An 18,827-nucleotide genomic window follows, 5' to 3' on the forward strand; every position below is an offset into this window, starting at 1 on the left:
AGAGTCCCCCAGCAAGGGACCTCCTCTGCCCCAGGCCCTACATGGGAGTGTGTGTTCATACAAAGTGCCAAAACAATACACAGACACGTCACATCAGCAGGTGGAGTCTCCAATTCTGACCGTGGACACAACAATTTCAAGTCAGAACCTGTTGTAGGCATCCATGGAGTTATGTCAGGAGCTCTAAACCTGGAAAAATTCTCACTGAATATACAAGGGGCAAGTTGCAGCATGACAAGCTTGCCCAGACCAAGCCTGCTTTGGATACCACATGTTCCTGTGAGAGTTCCTGCTGCTCACCAGCAAGCCTGGGAGCTTGAAAAATATTATTTAATATGTTCACACTTTCCATTGGGCACTGGGTTTCTTCACTGCAAGGACTGCAGGAGTGAGGAGACCAAGCCTTGTGGAACATCCTTTGGCATCTGATCTGCTGTGAACACCTGCAATAACCACACTCAGAACTGCCTCTTTTCTCTTGCTCAAAGCATCTATTTGGCCAGAAATACAACGTTCGTGACTCCTTGGGGTAAAATTATTTTCACTGGAGCTATGACAACATCCACCAGCTTTTCTCAGCCTGCTGTGTAAATAATGGACTTTTGTAATATCCTGTGCAGAGGCTGAGCACGGGAAAAACACCCTGACATAATGTAATGAGTGTTGAGGACACACTTACTCATATCCAGCCCAACGTGCCCCTCTGGTCACCAGCTCTGGCTAATGAGCTGCATTTGCACAGGCCTCAGGCTGGTACAGGGCAGAGCTTATCTTCAAATAACATGAGATCTCAGAAAAGCATTGCTAATTTGTACAATTATATCCACCAGCAAAATCATCATGCTTAATATGCTCCCAAATGCCTCAGCTCCAGGAATCATGTGAATGAGAAACGCTCCGTTTCATTTAACAAAAAGCTCATTTCCAGCCTTCATCTTAAAAAATAGTATTAGAAGGGCCTTTATATGAGCACCTTACCCACCCCTCAAGCCCCAAGGCACACCAGCTAAACTTCATTATTCCCAGGAGATGTTAGTCCAGCTGATCCTTGAACACCAATACTGTGGTTAAACAGTTTGCTTAGACCTCTCTTCTGGCTTTCCACTGTACCAACCAAAATCTCACGGGGAAAGAAAAAGCTTAAAAGACAAGTTTCCACATGCACTTTGAAGTATTAAAATAGCAGAAAGCAAGGAAAAAGAAATTATGGGGTTTTGTACAAAATATGGTTTTAAAGTCAGCTTCACAATGTCTGAGATCCCAAGTGGTGCTTTCAGAAGACGTGGGGTTGACAGTGTTACAATTCCCTCGCTCATCACACAAACGAAACCCAGCTTCTCATTCAGACCCCACAGGATTCCTCATCTCCTGTTTATCCACCAGAAGCTCCCTCTGCATCCAAGAGATGCACCTGCAGCATTTCTCAAGATCACCCATGAGATTCAGGGTGATCTTGAGATCAGCTTCAAACCAGAGCCAAAGCTGCTGAGGCACCCGGGAATGGAGACCAAGGCCTGTGAGACTTCTGGACATGTTTCCCAAAATAAAACCTCCTTCATTCTCATCCAAGACTTCCCTCTCCCTCACAACATGAGAGCCCTCGAGATCCCAGCCTTTGCCACTGATGCTGAAGGAAGCAGTCATGCAGCAGGGACTGAAGGAACAAAAAGGAGCCCAGATTTTGTTAGAGAATAACCTGAGTAATGAGTAACTCGCACATCACCAGCAGGATTTTAAATATGAACAAAATATTACTTCCCAGAAGTGGTTCAAGACACAGAGAAGAGCATAGAGGGGAAGAAGGTGTCCCTAAAGACCCAACCAATTAATGTTTCAATACAACTATTCCTTTTTACCAGAACTCCACTGCTTCCTTTTTTACCAGAAATATCCCCAGAGACTTGTTTTCCTTCTGCTTCCTAATTAACTTGTATTAATCTTTCCTCTGCTTCCATGTGACTTTGAGGACGGACTCAAATTCAGATTTCCCTCCTCCCTTGCACCTCTGAGGTGTGTCACTCTTGGCAGAAGGCAGCACAGTGCCCATCAAAGCAGTGTCCTACAAAGACCTGGATCTGAAGGAGATGCTGGTCCCAGGGATTTGCTTCTGCACTGACAACACTCAGCTCTGCACTCCCCTGCATCCCAGAGTGCATTGTGGAGAGTTAAAGAGTATTAAAGTGAATAATTATTCCCTCTTTTGCACCCCCAGCCTGCAACAGAGATATCAGTTACAAGCTTAACCATTTTATTGTATTAAATGGAGGCAAATGTCTTATTTTACTGGGCTTTCCTGCAGCCTCTTATATCCAAACGTGGCACTACAAGGCATAAATGGACTGTGTGCATTCACCTCTTCCAAAATCCACAGTGGGTGACTTGTACTTGGAGAATGAGATCACAGTTAACAACATTAACAGCCTGGATTCACCAGGGCTCTTCAGTTCTCTGCTGTATTTACCTTTCTGTGATTAAGTACCTAATTACACAGTCAGTGCTAATAGCCAGGGGAGGAAATCCAGAGCTGCCACGACTAAGGGGAGTTCTGCTCAGGTCACCCTCCCAGACGAGGTCTGAGCTTGACTTTACACCTCGTTTCCACAGTGATTTGCTAAGAGGAGGCAGATGGGCTGCATGCTGTCAGAGGACACCAGTGTTAGTCTTCATGCAGTGCCAGTTTGGCTACAGAGACATGCAAGGCACAGTTTTATGACTGTGCTAACATTAGATGACTGAAAACATCAATCCTGGGGACCATTTTTAGGCAGGGTAAAGGCTGGCACTCAAGAAGAGACTGAACACCATCACCTTTTCTGGAATAAGGTGGTAAACCTTGTCTTGGAAAACAAGAATGCTACAGTCTCCACTTGCTCAGGAGCAAAGTTTGGTGTCCCAGGAGCTAATAACCTCAACAGACCATGCCTGGATAAGAGCCAGAGGAAGGAGAGGGTTAATAGATTATTCTGTAGTGCCTGAAATGGACACGGGAAAAAAAAGTCCAGACAGAAAATACCAGACATCAGGTCTTTCCCACTCCTCTGCCCCAGGTTACCACACTATGACATCCACGTGTGGGTATGTACAGTCAGGGTCAGGACAGAGAAGACCCCTGCTTTGGCAGAACACCCAAACCCCCCAGCATCAACACACCAGGCCCCCATGGTCTGGCACTGGCTGAGTCCCAACAGAGCAAAGGTGCCAGTGGCTGTTGGCACAGCAAGGCTTCCACTGAAAGCTGCAAGCATGAGCTGGCGTTTTCAAGGCAACGCCATTTCAACTTTAACAGGCAAATCTACTCTGAAAAGGGGCATTGAAAACTGGCACTTTCATCCCTCCCAGACACAGTCCTCAGTATTGTGCTCACAAGTTTGGATAACAAGCAAACCTGTATTCTGCTGCTACAGGAGACAATGTCTGATTCAACTTCTGTCTCCCCTTTCCCTGAGGCAAGGCATCAAAATCCCCTTTAAGCTAAAGACCACCTGAGCTTTTTTAATAAAACCACATTTAAAAATTCACATTAAAAACCACACAAAATCTCACACCACTCCTCCCCTTTGACTTTTAAAAAAGCAGCAAATAGCAGTTTTTTCCACATGCCCTTTCCTTTACTACTTGCTCATGCACATGTACAAAGATGAATAGCCATGCTTTAAATAATCCCACTCATTTTGAGAGCCTAAGGACAAGCACTAATGAGAAAAAGAGTTACTGAAGCTTTGTCCATCCCATTCTCTCCCAAATTTGCCCTCTTTGCTTTTCTGAATAGTCTTTGAGTCTCAAACTTTATATGCCAGCAACGTTTCTAACTCTTCCTAAAAGGTGCTAAAGGAAAATAAGTGCCCCAGAAAGGCAAACCTCTCATTCACCTAATCCTAAGGACTGAGCAAGTAAAGCAGAGTAGGGTTCTTACCTGCCAGGGCCTGGTTCAGCTTACTGGGTCGGAGCATCTTGATGGGCAGGTTTGGGGCACTGGAGAGAGAAAAGAAAAAGGGACGAGTTCAACAGCACAGAAAAACCACTAACAAAGAAACCAGCAGTAAAACTGCCTCCTGAATGCCAGAGCCCTGCATATATTAACAGGGCTTAATTGCTCAGATGAGCCCCAGCTGGGACCCTCACCCATGCACCCTTCTCCCACTGGTTCAGGAGCTGTATTTGAGGAGGCCTGTCCTTGCCAGAGCTCTCTCCTAGGTTAATTTACCTCTAAGGCTTCAGAGCTATGCTGTAATGTAGCTGCCTCCAGCCCCATCTCCTCTCAGCTGGAGGCTGAGCCTGACTCATCCCTTCCTCCTGCTGGACCCTGCTCTGATCCTCTGATGCATCCCTGCTCTTGCTATTCCACCACAGAGCTTCCTATGAGCAGCCAACATGCACTGTGCATCCAACAGGAATCCAAAGGGAAGAAAGGCTGAAGGAGACTCACAAGAGTTTGTCACCCATTTTTCTTTGGAAATCAGGAGGATTCAGACACCAAGTATCCCTCTCAGGTTCTTCACCTACTTGTTTTAGCAGTGTTTCCCAAAGGTGGCAGCTGCACCTCAAGCTAGTCTGGGATAGATGGGCAGCCAGGGTCATGCCATGAGTTGGAGAAAGGAGTTAGGAAGGGGGAGCAGCAGCATGAACACTGAGGAGGGGGTCACTAGAGAAGACAGTAAGCTGGATCCACATGAGCAGAGCAGGAACATCTGAAATCCAACATGCTGGCACAGAGAAACCACCCATGGGCTCTGTCTCAGGTGGCACATGTGCATCAGCTGCAGTTAATACACAGTGAATTCTGACAACTATCCCCAAGGACTCCCCAAAATTACATCAAACCTGGCCAGCTTCTTAAGAATTCAGAGACCAAGGTGGTCAAAAGCCCAAGTCTCATCCACTATTAAGGGGGAACCTTCTTCTTTCCAGCTGGGACACAAGAGCTGCCATGGTGCTCCAAACAGCATCACAGAGGTCCCTCCTTTCAGCCTTGCTAAAATCTTTGTCCCTATTTCCATGACAATGACCAGAGCTGAAAAGATTTGTGAGTGACATGTGACTGCCTTCCACCCTCCTGAGAGGGAGGCATCCCTACCTCTTCCCTCTCCTACCTGTCACAATTTGGAATGGGCTCCTGCAGGTGTCCTGAGCTTCCTGAAGAACCCTGGGCAGGACCCAGGGCTTGATGAGGCACTGACAACCTGGCTGAGTGAAACCAGCTCTTCCAGACCCTTATAAAGCTCTCCAGACCAGAGAGGTTTTCCTTCTGCCTCTTTCAAATGCTGTGCTTTCCCTTTGGCTGCCACCAATTTTGCAATGCCTTCAAATGACGCAATGGATTGTTCTGCCTACAGTTCAAACCCCCCAAATACAGGGGAAATCCTCCACGTGATTTCAAAGGGCTTTGAATCAGATGGTTTTATGACTCTTTTTCTTTCCTGATTCACCCTCTTCATCACAGCTCTTTCTCAGGTATTTCCCTCCTTCTCCTTCATCTCATGCCTTTGTTTCACAGAGACATTTGACTTTGCTTCATTTCCGCCTCCAACTGAGCAGCCAAGAAGACAACAGAGCCTGAGCAACCCCTCCACCCCAGCCTGTGACCCTGAGGAGCTTGTGCTTTATCATCACACCAGGACATGGAGGTGCTTTCACTTCCCCATGGGAGGTAAAAATACTGTAAAGTACAAAGCTGAACCTTCCACTGTGCCAAGAAAGCAGATGGGGGGCAGGGGATCCTTCCAAAGGGCTGGAGCACAGGGTCATTACACCTGAGGCTGGAGAAAGCAAACCCAGAGCTGCCCTGGGAAGGGGATCACTGGTAACCACATTCTGAGATGATGGAAGGGACAATCTTTACTCTTCTTTCCTGCATTGTAAGGCTCAAGTCCAAGTCATCCAGGAACAAGAACTTGTTGTCCTGGTTTCAGCTGAGATTGAGTTGATTTTCTCCCTAGTAGCTGGTACAGTGCTGTGTTTTGGATTTAGGATGAGAATTATGTTGATAACGCAGGGATGTTTTAGTCGTTAGCAGTGATCACATTAAGTCAAGGCCTCTTCTGCTCCTCACCCCACCCCACCAGTGAGGAGGCTGGGAGGGGACACAGCTGGGACAAGGGATATTCCAGACCACTTGATGTCATGCTCAGTATAGAAACCAGGGGGAAAACTGCTGCTGCTCAGTGGGTGTGAGCAATTACATTCTGCATCACATTTCAGTACTTTCAGTACTTTTACCATCATTATTATTATTTTCCTTCCCTTTTCTGTCCTGTTAAACTTTCTTTATTTCAACCCAAAACTTTTTCTTTTTTTTCCTTCCAATTCTCTCCCCCATCCCACCAGAGAAAGATGGAATGAGCAAGGGGCTGTGTGGTGGTCAGCTGTGTGCTGGGTTAAACCAGGGCAGAATGAGAAGAGCCCTCAAGATCTGCAAAAGGAAATACATAAGCAGTTAATGCATTTACAAGTGATCAAGTTTGGGAAGCTGGGAGTGCACTGCAGATAAATTACTATCCATAAGCCAGGGGACAGTTGCTGATCAGTGGTGTAAAGGCAAAGTGTGTCAGCTTTGACTGCTGGAGGCCTTTAAGCCAACTGATGTGATGATGGAGAAACCAAATACTACTTCTTTCAGTAAATACACCCCTGCCAGTCAGCAGCACCCCAGCTAACAGTGCCATAGGATGTGCTGACCCACTGGCACTGTGGGACCGCACTGGCACAGCTGCCACGCTCCCTGATTTCTGTTACAACTGCAGAAAGCCCAAAGGTTGATGAAATCAAGGGAAATCCAAACTGCTTTGAGGTACCACAACGCTGCCTGGGCAGGTCTGCAGCCGCAGTGAGTGGGAGGAAGTGCTGTCACGCCAAAAAAGGTGCGGAAACGCTACTTGGAGCCTACGCTGGGTCTGAAGTGGGGGTTTTTGGAGGAGGAAGGGGAAGAGGTAACAAGGAAGGATATTGCTATTGTAGTGTAACATGGGCTGTGCCTCCAATCCCAGAGCAGCACAAACAGATGTATTTTATCCACCAGCTCAGATTCAAACAATTCCAGCATTGCCAGAACCAGTGCTGGCTTCTTGGGAGAGAGCTGGAGCCAGAGCTGGGCTGAGGTCCTGCTGATTTATTGAAAACAGGCTCAGTTAGGAGAAAAAACCTGATGCAGGCAGGCTGGTGGGGGTCTTGCATAAGAGAGATCTGGAGGGCATCAGTGCAAGAGCAAGCACTACAGTGTGGAGAGATGAGAGGGATCCACTGAGGCACCTGCTCCTGCTGCCTCTGCTGCCCAGGGAGATCTGTAGCCAGGCAGTGCCTTTGACTCTCAGCCAAGCCTTCAGGCTGGGCTTGCAACACCTGAAAGTCAATGCCTGAATTCTCTGAACGTTTCCTAGTATTGTCTCCTCCTTCCTGGCCCAATTTTGCCCTGCTGTTTGCTGCAGCTCCTGCTCTCCCGCTGCTCTGTATCTGGAGGTTACCGAGTGTAACAGGGATCACCAGGTTGTGAACAAAGGGATGCAAAGTAAGACACTGTCCTCGGAGATTCAGCAAGAAGATACTGTTATGATTTCCCACCACCAGTTCCCAGGCAGTCTGCTATGGGAGGCAGACAGGGCAGATTGATATTTCAGCATGACAAAACCACTCGCTTCTCCAGAATTTCTAGATTCTGCAGCACCAGTGAGACAGCAAAGCACAAGGCCAGCAAGAAGGTGTGTCAACAGCTTGGAATCCAGGGCTGCTGCCACTTCAAACACTGGATGGCCAGGTTTGAGCTGAACATCACCTAAGCCACACATACACCATATCCTAATGGAGCAGAAGTGGGAAAGCCTGTAAGAACTCACCCTCTCCATCTGGTAACAGCCCTTTCTTCCTTCTTCCCCTGCACACAACCAGCAGGCCACACATCTCTTATTAGGCATCTTTGTCACCCTCTGGGCAAAAGCCAACACTTCTCCCCACAGGTCAAGGCTGCATCCAGCCCTGCCTCACACTAACACCAAGTGCTACCACAACACCCAAAGGTCAAACCCCCTTCCCAGGGCTCACCAACACTAATGGCAGTTTCTCCCCTACCTTTCTTCTCAAGAAGAGGCCAAAACCCAGACTGAGTGTCTCTAAAGAAGGACTTTTTGGTGTACTGCACACATGTGGCCACACGGATCTGTGGTTTTGCTCCTGGCACCAAGCAGAGAAGACTCCTCTGCTCCCACTCAGGAAGAGCACCCAGCAGCAGAGAACCATGCTGGCTAACAGGGCTGCAGGACAAGTCACCATGTGCCCAGCAGAACCAGCACCAGGAGAGCCCCTCCTCACCATCTGAGGAACTTTTGGGATGCCTATGGACAAAGCTGGAAGATGTGAAGGAGGAGAGAGAAAAGGAAAGGCCTTGCCCAGGTTCTGCTCCCTCCTGATTCTACAAAGTGCTAACTGTGGGTTGCTCCTTTTGGGAGATTTAGGGGTAGAGCACCAGGTCCCCAATACTGTCAATATCCCTCCCTGGCCCTCAAGACCCCCATTCCCCATCCTTTCATATAAAATCCTGTCCCCCTGAGCTGCCTGCTTTATTTGTAGGCACAACCTACACCAGAACCCAAAGCCACATAAGCTCAGAGGGGCCAGCAGAGCTACAGCAGGGATTTGCCTGACTGGGGCACTAATTAATATCCCCAGGAAGATTGCTTTCTGCAGCTTTACTCGCCCATATTACAAGCAGGGTGTTTCAGGAGTGCCCTACTCTGTAATTAGCCAGCACAGTGCAGGGAACAGGGTAGCTCTTGCCCCAGGGATGGATGCTTTCCCACACGGGGTGGGAAGGATCATGCCAGGAGGTGGCTGGGATGCTGGGCAGCCAACCCCTGCTTCCCAGATCTGGCTAACAGCACTGAGACAAGGACACAACCTTTGCCATGGGACACTCCATGTGCAGATTCCAGCGCTGTCTGTGAGAGAGGCCAGATTCATTAACTCTGTTTAATACATGGGAGGAAACTAATGCACCAAGCAGCAGGTTTTCCCTCTTTGACCCTCTTGAGAGCAGGAGGAAATCAAACCTGCGTTTTGCAGTGCCGGAGCTCCGCCTGCTCTCACACAGCACCCGCCCTGCAGCAAGCAGCAAATACATTTAACAACCATCAGTGCCACAGGAGCCTGGGCATGGCTGTGCTGACAGCCTCTTCTGGGGGCTCTCCCTGCCTGCCTGCTAGAAATAACTGTCACAGCCACACGGGGAGTCAGGCAGCTTGCCAGGATGAACTGCGCCTCTTCCTCGGCCCTGCAGGACAGAGGTTTATTTCAGTGTTGCCATTTTTAGTTGTGTTTCCTAAAGAAACTGGGTGTACACAACTGCACTGTCTTTCAGTCTCTCCCAGTCAGCTTTTGAGCTCTTCTGCCAGTTGAAGTTCAGCTCCAGCAGGCAGCTGGGTCATCCCTGAAAGATTTGTGAAGATAAGCAGTTTTGTAAAAGCAAGTAATCTGTCAGTGCTGCTTTGGAGCCAAAGGCTGTGGGGTGAACACAACACAACCTTTATTAGACACCAGAGGAGCCCCTGTGTCCCACTGCTCACTTCCCTTTGGCCTCTAAGCACGGGTCAGCACAGGAATTGCACATCACAGGTAAGGGGAGTGAGCAATCCTGCACACTGGACACAGCCAGAAACCCTTGGTGGGATAATTAGTGCAGGATAATTAGCCTCAAAGGCTGGACTATTGGGTGATGCAGGACAGTGACTGCGAGGTAAGGGGAACAAACCACCATGCCACGTTCAGTCGAGGGGGGAAGACAAGGAACCCAGGGGATACAATAACCCAGGAATGTTCTGGGCTTAGGAATTAAATGAAACACATTGTTAGATTTTGCTACTCAGGTTTCCCCTAATTCATAGAAATTAAAGGATTTTCTGCTGAACACGAGTTTCACAAGCCCAATACTGTAACTCCAGCCAGGAGCAATTACACCCACCCAGTGGCATTTCCGACTCAACCTCAGTGCAGAGGTGACAGGAAAAAGCCATCCCAAGCTGTCAGCTGGGGAAGAACAAGCCCCTTTCACATTCAGCATGCTACTGGAAGATGGAGATTGCCCCCCTGCGTGCACTTGGCTGTCTGGCAGGGACAAAGAGAGTGTCCCTGGCAAAACTAATCCCAAAGGACTGGAGAACACACCCCAAGGGGACAGACAGGCAGCCAGGGGAGCAGGGCTCAGCTGGGGATGTGGGTTTTACAGAGGGTGACTGTCACACAGGTCTGACAGCACTCACTCGCTCCCTTCCAGGTGACCAAAGAGCTGCCACCTGCCCTGGGTGGCATGTCCTGCTGTCCCCAGCACAGATTTAACCATACAGTCCCCTTTGTATCCCCCAGAAAGGCTGGCTTGGGCAGGGATAGATGCCAGGACACCAGCCACCTCATCCCCTGCACACCACCAACAGCTGAGCTGAAAAATAGGTTGAAACAGCCCAACCTCAACCAGCCTTGGCATTGCTGGGCACCTCCAAGCCTCCTCCTGGGCATTCCTCTCCTCCTGGTTGGCATTGCCTGGGTCGTGGGCTCAGTTCATGGTGAGGAGACCATGCCACTTCTTTCTGGCATCTCTGTCCCATCCTCCCTCCTTCCAGGACAGCCTGTCCCCCCACCAGTAGCACAAAACATACCCAGACCCTGATCTGCTCCAGACAGGCTTGTGGGGCAACTGCTGCAGCATTTGGCTCTTCCTTTTTAATCTTCCCACCCTGGGAGTCACTTTGCAAATCACGCTGAGGCTTTGGGGAAGGACGGGGGCTCCAGGCAGTCTGGAGCACCAACCAGTGTCTCCCAAGAGAGGGGGAATTTGGCAGCTTCTTCAGGAGACAGCAAGAGCCTCACTGGGAGCTCCTGCAGGCAGTGCTGAGGTCTGATTTTCAGCCCTCCTCGAAGGTGACAGGAACAGAGGAGTACTGTGAATGCTTAAAGCACCACAAAAAATCACCAGGTGCAAAAAAAAACACCAAAAAAAGACCGTGAGAATGAAGAACAGGATGTGAGAAGTCATTTCACTCAGATGACCCCGAAGAGGGAAAGTCCTGATACAACACTAAGAAAAATACCTCAGGATTCAGCATCTTGTTTAAAACACAAATGAGAATCAAAATGAACCTCAAACCCCTGTGCCTTGTGTAATTAGCAGAATGTGCTTCCAATGCTCTAGATCTCTTATCTCTTTACTTACCTGGAGTAGTTTGGACAGGTAAGTCAGCCCTGGCAAGTTCCCCTGCAGTTTCTCAGGGGCTCACACAGTGGTTCAGCAGCTGGATTACTCCCAGGGAAGTGGGTGTAAGGTTCTGCACACTTCCAGCCGTTCACAAACAGAGGGAGCAGTCAGCCAGCCCTTGCTTGGTCAGAGGCTCAGTGCCAGCACTGCCACAGACAGATCTTACAGACCTCTGCTAGCAAGAGCTTGTGCACAGGAAGAGTTAAGATCCTGAGCGTGGGATAACTGACCATGGCTTGCCCCAGCAGCCCATGCCACGGAGAGGAGATGAGGTATCAGACCACAAGCCTCTGCTTTTCACTGAGCTGGCAGCAGCCAAAAAGGCCTGAAGAGAAGTGGAGCCCGCGCTCCCACATCAGTAAGGTGCAAACACAGCCCTCCTTCAGCTCCAGCTGCTCACTGATGGGAGCTGAGAGAAGAGCCATGGTGAAATCCAGTGGCATTTCAGCACTGCATCAGCACTTAGCCTGACAAATAGCCTGGACACCTGATTTTGGCAGAGAATTCACGAGGTCTCAGCCACACCCAATGAATGTAGTGGTCTCCTCCTTGAAGCTTTGAACACAGAGCAGAGTTCCACTCTATGTTTACTGCCTACTTTGAACTAAATAAATGTTTACAAGTCCCCTTTTAATTCACTCAGTCCCTCTTAAAGTTGTTTTAAAGCCTAACCTGAAATACCACCAATCACTATTAATTTTCTCCAACCTTCAGAACCTCAACCTATCTGATTTCTCCAGTGGTTCAGGGAAGACTGGTAGACAGGGACTATATTTCAAGTGAGGAATAAAAGAAGTGGAAAGCAGAGGAGAAGCTTTTTCAACCACTGCACTGGATACACAGGCACAAACCTCTGTCTCCTGGGGAGAAAACCCTTGTAAAGTCCTCTGGGACAGAGAGTCTCCTAGATAAGGCAGACCTGAGCACAGCAGATGTCTTGGACACACAGAAGTGAATTAGGGTCTGTACCTGACTCCGTTAGATGCAGACAGTCCTGTGCTGGGGCCCCCAGCCTGCTGCAAAACCAAGGTGCTCTGTGCATTGAGTCTTGGTGTTGACCTTGCTCCAGTCAAAGTCGGTTTGTTATAGGGCACGAAGCCGACGCTGGAAGAGCTTACTGACGCTGTCCTACCGGGAACCTGGTGAGCAGTGGAAGAGTTGGGAAAGTTTATCATGGAGTGGCGGTAGCGCGTGGTGATGGGACCAGTCCCGCTGTTGGGCCAGCACTGCTGGCAAGAACAACCCACCCCCGTGTGAAGGGGTGCCGGGGAGGTCGTCACCGGGTACGGGGCGTCCAAGCGCCTCTGGACGCTGCGGCGGAACCTCGTGGTCTTGTTGGTCTGGACTTGAGCCACAAAGTCAACCTCGTAGTTGTAGCCCAAGGGTCCGAGGTCTACTCGCTGGTGGTTGGTGGCACGGGCTTGCTCCAGGAACACGCAGACGTTCATCTCGTACGGGGACCACCCGCCTTCGTCGTTCTGCCATTCCCAGACGATGCCCTGCCCCGCAGCGGAGTCCCCCGGGAAGACGTGCCTGCGGACAGCCCGCATCGTCCCTGTGTGGGGAGAGAGGGGAATAAACACAGTCATTCTGAGAGCAGAGAATTAAGGAGGATTTGTCTCTGCACAGATCTGTGGTGCCTACAAGAGGGTGGTCTTCCTCCCCTCTCCCTCAGCAGGGGCACTAATAGAGCTTCTCCTCCCGACAGGGCTGGGTTTGGTCACGAAGCTCAGAGAAACGCAACACCCTCGAGATCCCTGTCCCTCTGCCAAATCTGATTGTGGGCTGGCAACAGGTTCAAAAGCTGCTGGGAGGAAGGGTGGGAAAGGAGGGAAGGAGGGAGGATGCAGACGCAGACACACCCGAGCACAAAGGCCCAGCGATCACATATGCCTCCCTGACGTTAAAAAGGAAAAAAGTAAAAAAAAAAAAAAAAAAAAAATCAGGCTGAGGCACAGATCTGGTTTAAAAAACCCCAACTCCCACAGCCTTGACAACAGAGTAACTATAGAGACACAACAGCATCGGGAAGTGCTTTGCAGGAGCACTTAAGGGGCTTGAACACCCACTTTGCTACACAGAGGTTCAGACAATTTTGGTCTTGGGAGAGTGGGTGAAGTCCCACAGGGGCAAGGACAAGGACTTTGGAAAAGGGACAGACAGGGCCAGCTTCTCCAGGCTCCTGACTGCTGGGAGATAGAGCAAGACTAGAGAGGAGAAGACAATGAAGTAACTAGAAGAGAACAGCTGTTCAGACAAAGGGAGAGAAATGGAAGCAGACATTCTACTCTTGCAAGGCTGCTTGACAGCAACAGCAGGAGCTCAAACTCCCTGGAAGTCTGGCTCTCCAGGATGACTTCAGTTCTGGGTACTTTATCCCTTTCTGCAAAAAAGCAGCAGCCTAATGAGAGCGAGGGAAGTCACCCAACAGGACAAAAGCTCTGCAACCTCTGCAAAAATGCCACGGGGCAAGCAAGTCTAGGGATGCAGGAAGGTGGGAGTGAACAGGGGTGCAACAAGTTGTTATGACACAGGAAAATTTCAAAGAACAGTACCAAGAGGAAAAAACCCAAATGAAACCTCTAAAGAGGTCATGAGAGTTATGGCACCATGTTCCAGGACTCCAGGTGAAAACAGGCACTTTACACCTAAAGCCTGAGGGGAACTGCCCTGGGATATCACTGGTGGCTCTGTGGGGTGCAGGCAAGCTTCACTCCCAACAGGCACATCCCAAAGAAAAGTGAGGACAGCCCACGTGGGACTCCACACTGCCAAAACTCAACTGCTGCCTGTGTTCAGGCTCTGGCTGGCTGAATGTTGGATTGAGGATATTGAGGATCTTTGCCTCACCCTGCTGTTATTTCTACCCAATAGTATTGGGCTACTGTGGAAACTACTACAAGGTGACCTTCCCAGCGTGGAATCAGTGCCTTAGTTGGAAGGCAGATGAAACAGCTAAAAGCAAACTCTAGCAATGACTGCTCCTATCCAGCAAGTCCTGCCTAGTTTTAGAAACACAAACCCAGTGGCCTCAAAAGCTGGGTAACTTCAGAGATGAACCCCCAAACAGGAAGACTGGGGATAAGACTGGCTGGGAATGAGATGGTGAGACATGCACTGCTTTTAGAGATGAGTGCAAGGAACTTGCTCCCAGAAAAAGAGGACTGCCATGGGTAAAGCAAGATGTCAGAAATCCAGTGGGACACATCTCAGAGGAGATTAGCAAGGCTGCCACTGCTCCACTGGCAGCTCAGAAGATAAAAGCAGCACAGAGAGGGCTCAAGGAGTTTGCAAGCAACCTGAGTTTGTAACACCCCCAAACAGCAGCAGGGACAGCTTTTAGGAGTCAACAACAAGACCAAAGCCTCGCACTTGGAAAACATTCCCCTTCCCCCAGGCTGGCAGGGAAACTGGCATTCCTCTCCAGGGTGGGCAAACAGCTGTGGTCAGAGGACAACTCCTGCTGCTTCCTTGCACTCAATCCTAGCTAATCTGCCTCGACCAGCAGCTGAAGCCCACAGCTAATCCTGCCCACAGCATCCCCCCACACAGCTGTCATTCCCTGCTGGAGGGGACGCTGCTCCTGTTAACACTGGCTTCCTGTTATTCTCCCTGGCTTCCTTTGAAGAGCCTATTTATCTGTCTAATAGCTAATGAGCAGAATACAACAGCCTATTTTTTGCACTGTTTAAAGATTTTTCATGGGGATGTTTCCTGCAGAGATTCTTTTCTCCAGTCCATGACAAAGTTCAGCTATCGGCTCGCTCGGAAACGTTCATGTTTAAGGCAGAGCCCTGCAGAGAGGAAAAGCTTTGCCTAGAACTGGGCCACGGAAAGAGGATATGAGAGTGTTTCCAATAGTCACATTGCAGAGCACACAGGTATTTGTGGAGGGAGGCTCACAGCCCTGGCCCCTTTGATCAGCATCCCTCTGGATCGGTGGGAAGCACTGCAGGAGAGCTGTGGAGCAGAATGAGCCTTTTTGTTATTAACAATTCAAACTCAGATCTAGTCCAAGGAAAGATGAGATCATGCCAGCCAACATAATTTCCAAAATTGTGCTGGACTGTCCCCCAGACATGACAAACTCTGAACCACCCTGCAATGGACAATATTCAGTGGATGTTCTGAGATCTTTCACAAGGCTCTAGAGAGATACAAGACCTCTAAGGAGAGACAGCTGCACTCACGGAAAAGAATGTCCCATTTACACTGGGATGCATCTTTCACCCTCCCACAGGCTCTCTGCTCATCTTCACCAAAGAGTTTGGAACTGCTGCCCATATGTTGGAGCACTGGCTGAAGGGCAAAAGGCTGGAAGGTTCCTTCACAAGTTTGGCAGGAGAAAACAGGAAAGAAACAGCTGCTGGTACAAGCTTTGGTGGTCCATGTTGTGCTGTTTAAAGCCACAGCCTCAGCTGGGCTTCTCAGTGCTCAAACAGGCCACGCTGAGCACACCTGCCAAGGCATCCAGCTGAGAAAGCTCCCCACCTCACCCAGGACACCGTTAGAAAAACTAATCTTAAGGTCACTAAGAATAAAACCACGGATGCAGCTGTGATGCTCACATTTGCTCCAACCACTTCCCTTTCCTGTCAGCACTGGATGATCGTGCAGTTGGCTCAAAATATTGCTCATTTACTGCTTCAACTGGCAAGAAACCAGCACATGTCTCCCCTCTAAAGCATGGGGAGGATGCTCGACTGTGTCCTGGGGTGATGGGAGAGGTGTTGGCAAAGGGGAAACTGATGGATGGAGAATTTTCCAAAGCAGCCATTCATTCAGGGTGTGTAATTTGGGATCTCCCTGGATTTTCCAGGGATGAAGTGCATGCATTCCATCCCTGCCCCTTTTCTAAGCTCCAGCTGCTCAGCACATCTGGAGCAAAAGAGGGTAGGAGTCATCTTGGCAAATTCTGAGCTGTACCCCCAGCGAGCCCAGGAGAGAGGAGGATGAAAATCAGGTCTCAATCCTGCTGTTAAGCCCATCCCTCCCTCCCTGGAAGGAAGCAAGCCAGGCTCGCACAGCACAAGTGCAGGGAATATTCTGCTGCAGCATTTCGGTGTTGTGTGGGGGCTGCAGGCTCTCACAAGCAGCTTGTGTGCGGCAGCATGCCAAGGTAAAGCAGCTGGCACTCCAGTTCCAGAGGGAACAAGGGATTCAAGCAGGAGGGTTGGAATCATAAAAAGGCCTTTTTTACGCAAGTGGTCTCGAATGGTTGTGGGTGGGGAAGTTTCCAGCTCTGAGGGCTCTGGCTCTTGAGCTGTGAGCTCTGGGGGTCCCATGATGATGTTCCTTGAGGGATCCCTGCTGCCTGCACCCAGCTCCACAGATTTTCCCACTCTGGGCAGCACCAGAAGAGCAGCAGATGTGCCATCCCTCAAAGAACTGCCCAGCATGGCAGCAGACAGCACAGCTTTGTAGGGCTGTCCCACACAGAAGGAGGCCCCCTTATCCCCGAGCACACAAGCAAAACCCCAGCGTGGGCAGGGAAGCTCCCTTACCTGTATCCTGCCGGAACTGCGTCAGGCTCGGAATGTCGATGACGTAGGGAGCCAGGACGGGATCCGCACGTCCCAAAGGGATGCTGCTGACAAGCCCCGACCCCGAACGTCGGCCCTTCTGCTGAGAGGCCTGAATAACCTGCTCAATGTAGCTGCAGACGTTCCCTCGGTACGGCCTCCACCTGCCAAATTCATCCTGCCATTCCCACACCGCCACCATCGTGGAGTTGCTGCTGTGCCCCGGGGCAGAACCGGGGAGTCCGGATGGCCCGGCTGAACTGCTTCCCGCTCCCTGAGCTGCTGCCATGTTCCTCCCTGAGGTCTGGGCACGACTGGAAGTGGCAGCTGCGCTGGCTGGCCTTACACCATTTTCTCCTGAGGACCTGCAGCGAGAAACAAAGAGAGCACATGGAGCTGAGAATGATGTCCCAAATCCCCCCATCCTCCATCCAAACCACACAAGCCATTTGAGAGGAAAACAAGCTCCGACTTTGACAGAGGATGCCTTTAGGAGAATACAGAGCAGCAGATTGGCCCCAAAACCCTTTGGCTGAGGGTGAGTGAGGCACCACCACCCACTCCCTGCCAATGCTGGCAACTCCTCTTTCTCATTTTGTGGCACCAAACACCACCCGAGTCACCACAGATCTGTATCAAACCACCCCCTGAGCCACTGCTGATCATGTCAGGGAGACCTGTAAGGCCTGACTGAGTTCACACAGACACTCACTAGCCAGGAATGTGCCAAGGCAAGAGGGCACTCCACCCCCTTCCCCATCCATGCTCAGCACTGCTCCTGGCAGTGTTGTGCTCTGACCACCTTGACTTGAGCTGCCAAATGCTCCTCAAACACTTGTGCACAGGAATGACTCGGTTACACAAGTGGTTCCCATACTCTTCTCACTGATCTGAGCTCCAGGGCTACACCATCAGCTCCATTCAGGCTTCTGACCACTCAGCTTTGATCCAGGATATGTCCCATGACTCTTTCTGTGTAGCACTGTATGTGCACACAAAGCCAGGAGACAATCCTCCATGCACAGTTTGCAAATCACAGCACATACACTTTTATAGTTGAGTGTGATCCCAGTAAAAAGTGGATGGGAAGGAGTACAGGAACACCAGGAGGAACACAGGGTGCTGAGGGCAGTCTGTGTTGAGGGCAGTGATTTAGCAGGTCCTCAAGATCAAAGCTGCAGCTTCTCAGGTTGGAAAACAAGGAACTCTTGAAACAAGGGACAATCTGCATCAAAGACTCAAGCCAGAGACTCAAGCCCTTAAGATATGATTTGGGAAAGAATAGAGAATGTGATAGCAGCCCCAAGACATCCAGAGAAAGACATAAAGGCCAGTAAACAAATTCCAACAACAAGAGATCATCACTCTTAGCCCCCAAGGGATGTAAAAAAGCAGAGACCCAAGCCGGCACATGGTCACCAAGCTGCCTAAAAGACACCAGAGGTCTGATATTTGGCATTCCTTGTCCATTGTGTCATTCCAAGGAATCCTGTCTAGACCATCTGGACACACATCTGTCCAAGTGATGGACAGCCACTTGGAGATCCTCACATTGGTGCTCGTGTGTAGGTGGATATGGCTGTGAATGAGTGAAATTCATTTTGTTTTAAAATAAAGTCGCCTTCTCCCTCCTCAGGTCTCACGTCACTGATTGCTCGCTTAACTCCCTGCAGTCAGCAGGGAGCTGTGAGCTTCCTTCCCACCAAATGGAAAAGTTCAGGTCTCCCAAGAGGCAGAGCAGCAGTGGGTGGCTTCCACTGGAGGATGCCATCTGCACAGAGAATGACATCCCTGCCGGATGGGAGAAGATCCCACGCTCCGTGGAGCGTCCCATCCATCATGCCCGTGTGGCTTGTTGGCTCAAAAAAGACACAGAAGAAGAGCGAGCGCAGAACAGACACACCCACACGTCTGCATTTATAAGGGGAAAGCAACACTTTCTCCAGGAATTCAGTGTAAATTAGTTCATGAGCTGCTCAGAGATTTTTACACCACACCCCCAGCTCAACTGGTGCTGGTGACAAAGCGCTCCGGATCACCAAGACCCAGCCCTGGTCTCTGCTACCAATCTTTTC

The 18,827-nt window shown here is 50.0% G+C and overlaps 1 protein-coding gene and 1 long non-coding RNA gene across 6 annotated transcripts in view; one reads left to right on the top strand and one right to left on the bottom strand.

The window, feature by feature from the left end:
- Window positions 1–18,827, top strand: part of LOC135425488 (uncharacterized) — a 99,309-nt gene that overhangs the window by 23,830 nt on the left and 56,652 nt on the right. The gene's annotated exons all lie outside the window — the stretch shown is intronic.
- Window positions 1–18,827, bottom strand: part of DTX2 (deltex E3 ubiquitin ligase 2) — a 34,598-nt gene that overhangs the window by 12,621 nt on the left and 3,150 nt on the right. For all 5 annotated transcript variants that reach the window (XM_064677798.1, XM_064677797.1, XM_064677796.1 and 2 more), the window contains exons 2-4: window positions 16,735–17,117; window positions 12,200–12,785; window positions 3,914–3,972 (exon numbers count right to left, since the gene is read on the bottom strand). In XM_064677798.1, the coding sequence (XP_064533868.1) occupies window positions 3,914–3,972; window positions 12,200–12,785; window positions 16,735–17,041 (952 nt within the window). In that variant the 5' untranslated portion in view covers window positions 17,042–17,117. The remainder of the gene's footprint in view (window positions 1–3,913; window positions 3,973–12,199; window positions 12,786–16,734; window positions 17,118–18,827) is intronic.

This window comes from Pseudopipra pipra, chromosome 21 (genome assembly GCF_036250125.1).
Source record: "Pseudopipra pipra isolate bDixPip1 chromosome 21, bDixPip1.hap1, whole genome shotgun sequence".
Classification (NCBI taxonomy): Eukaryota; Metazoa; Chordata; class Aves; order Passeriformes; family Pipridae; genus Pseudopipra; species Pseudopipra pipra.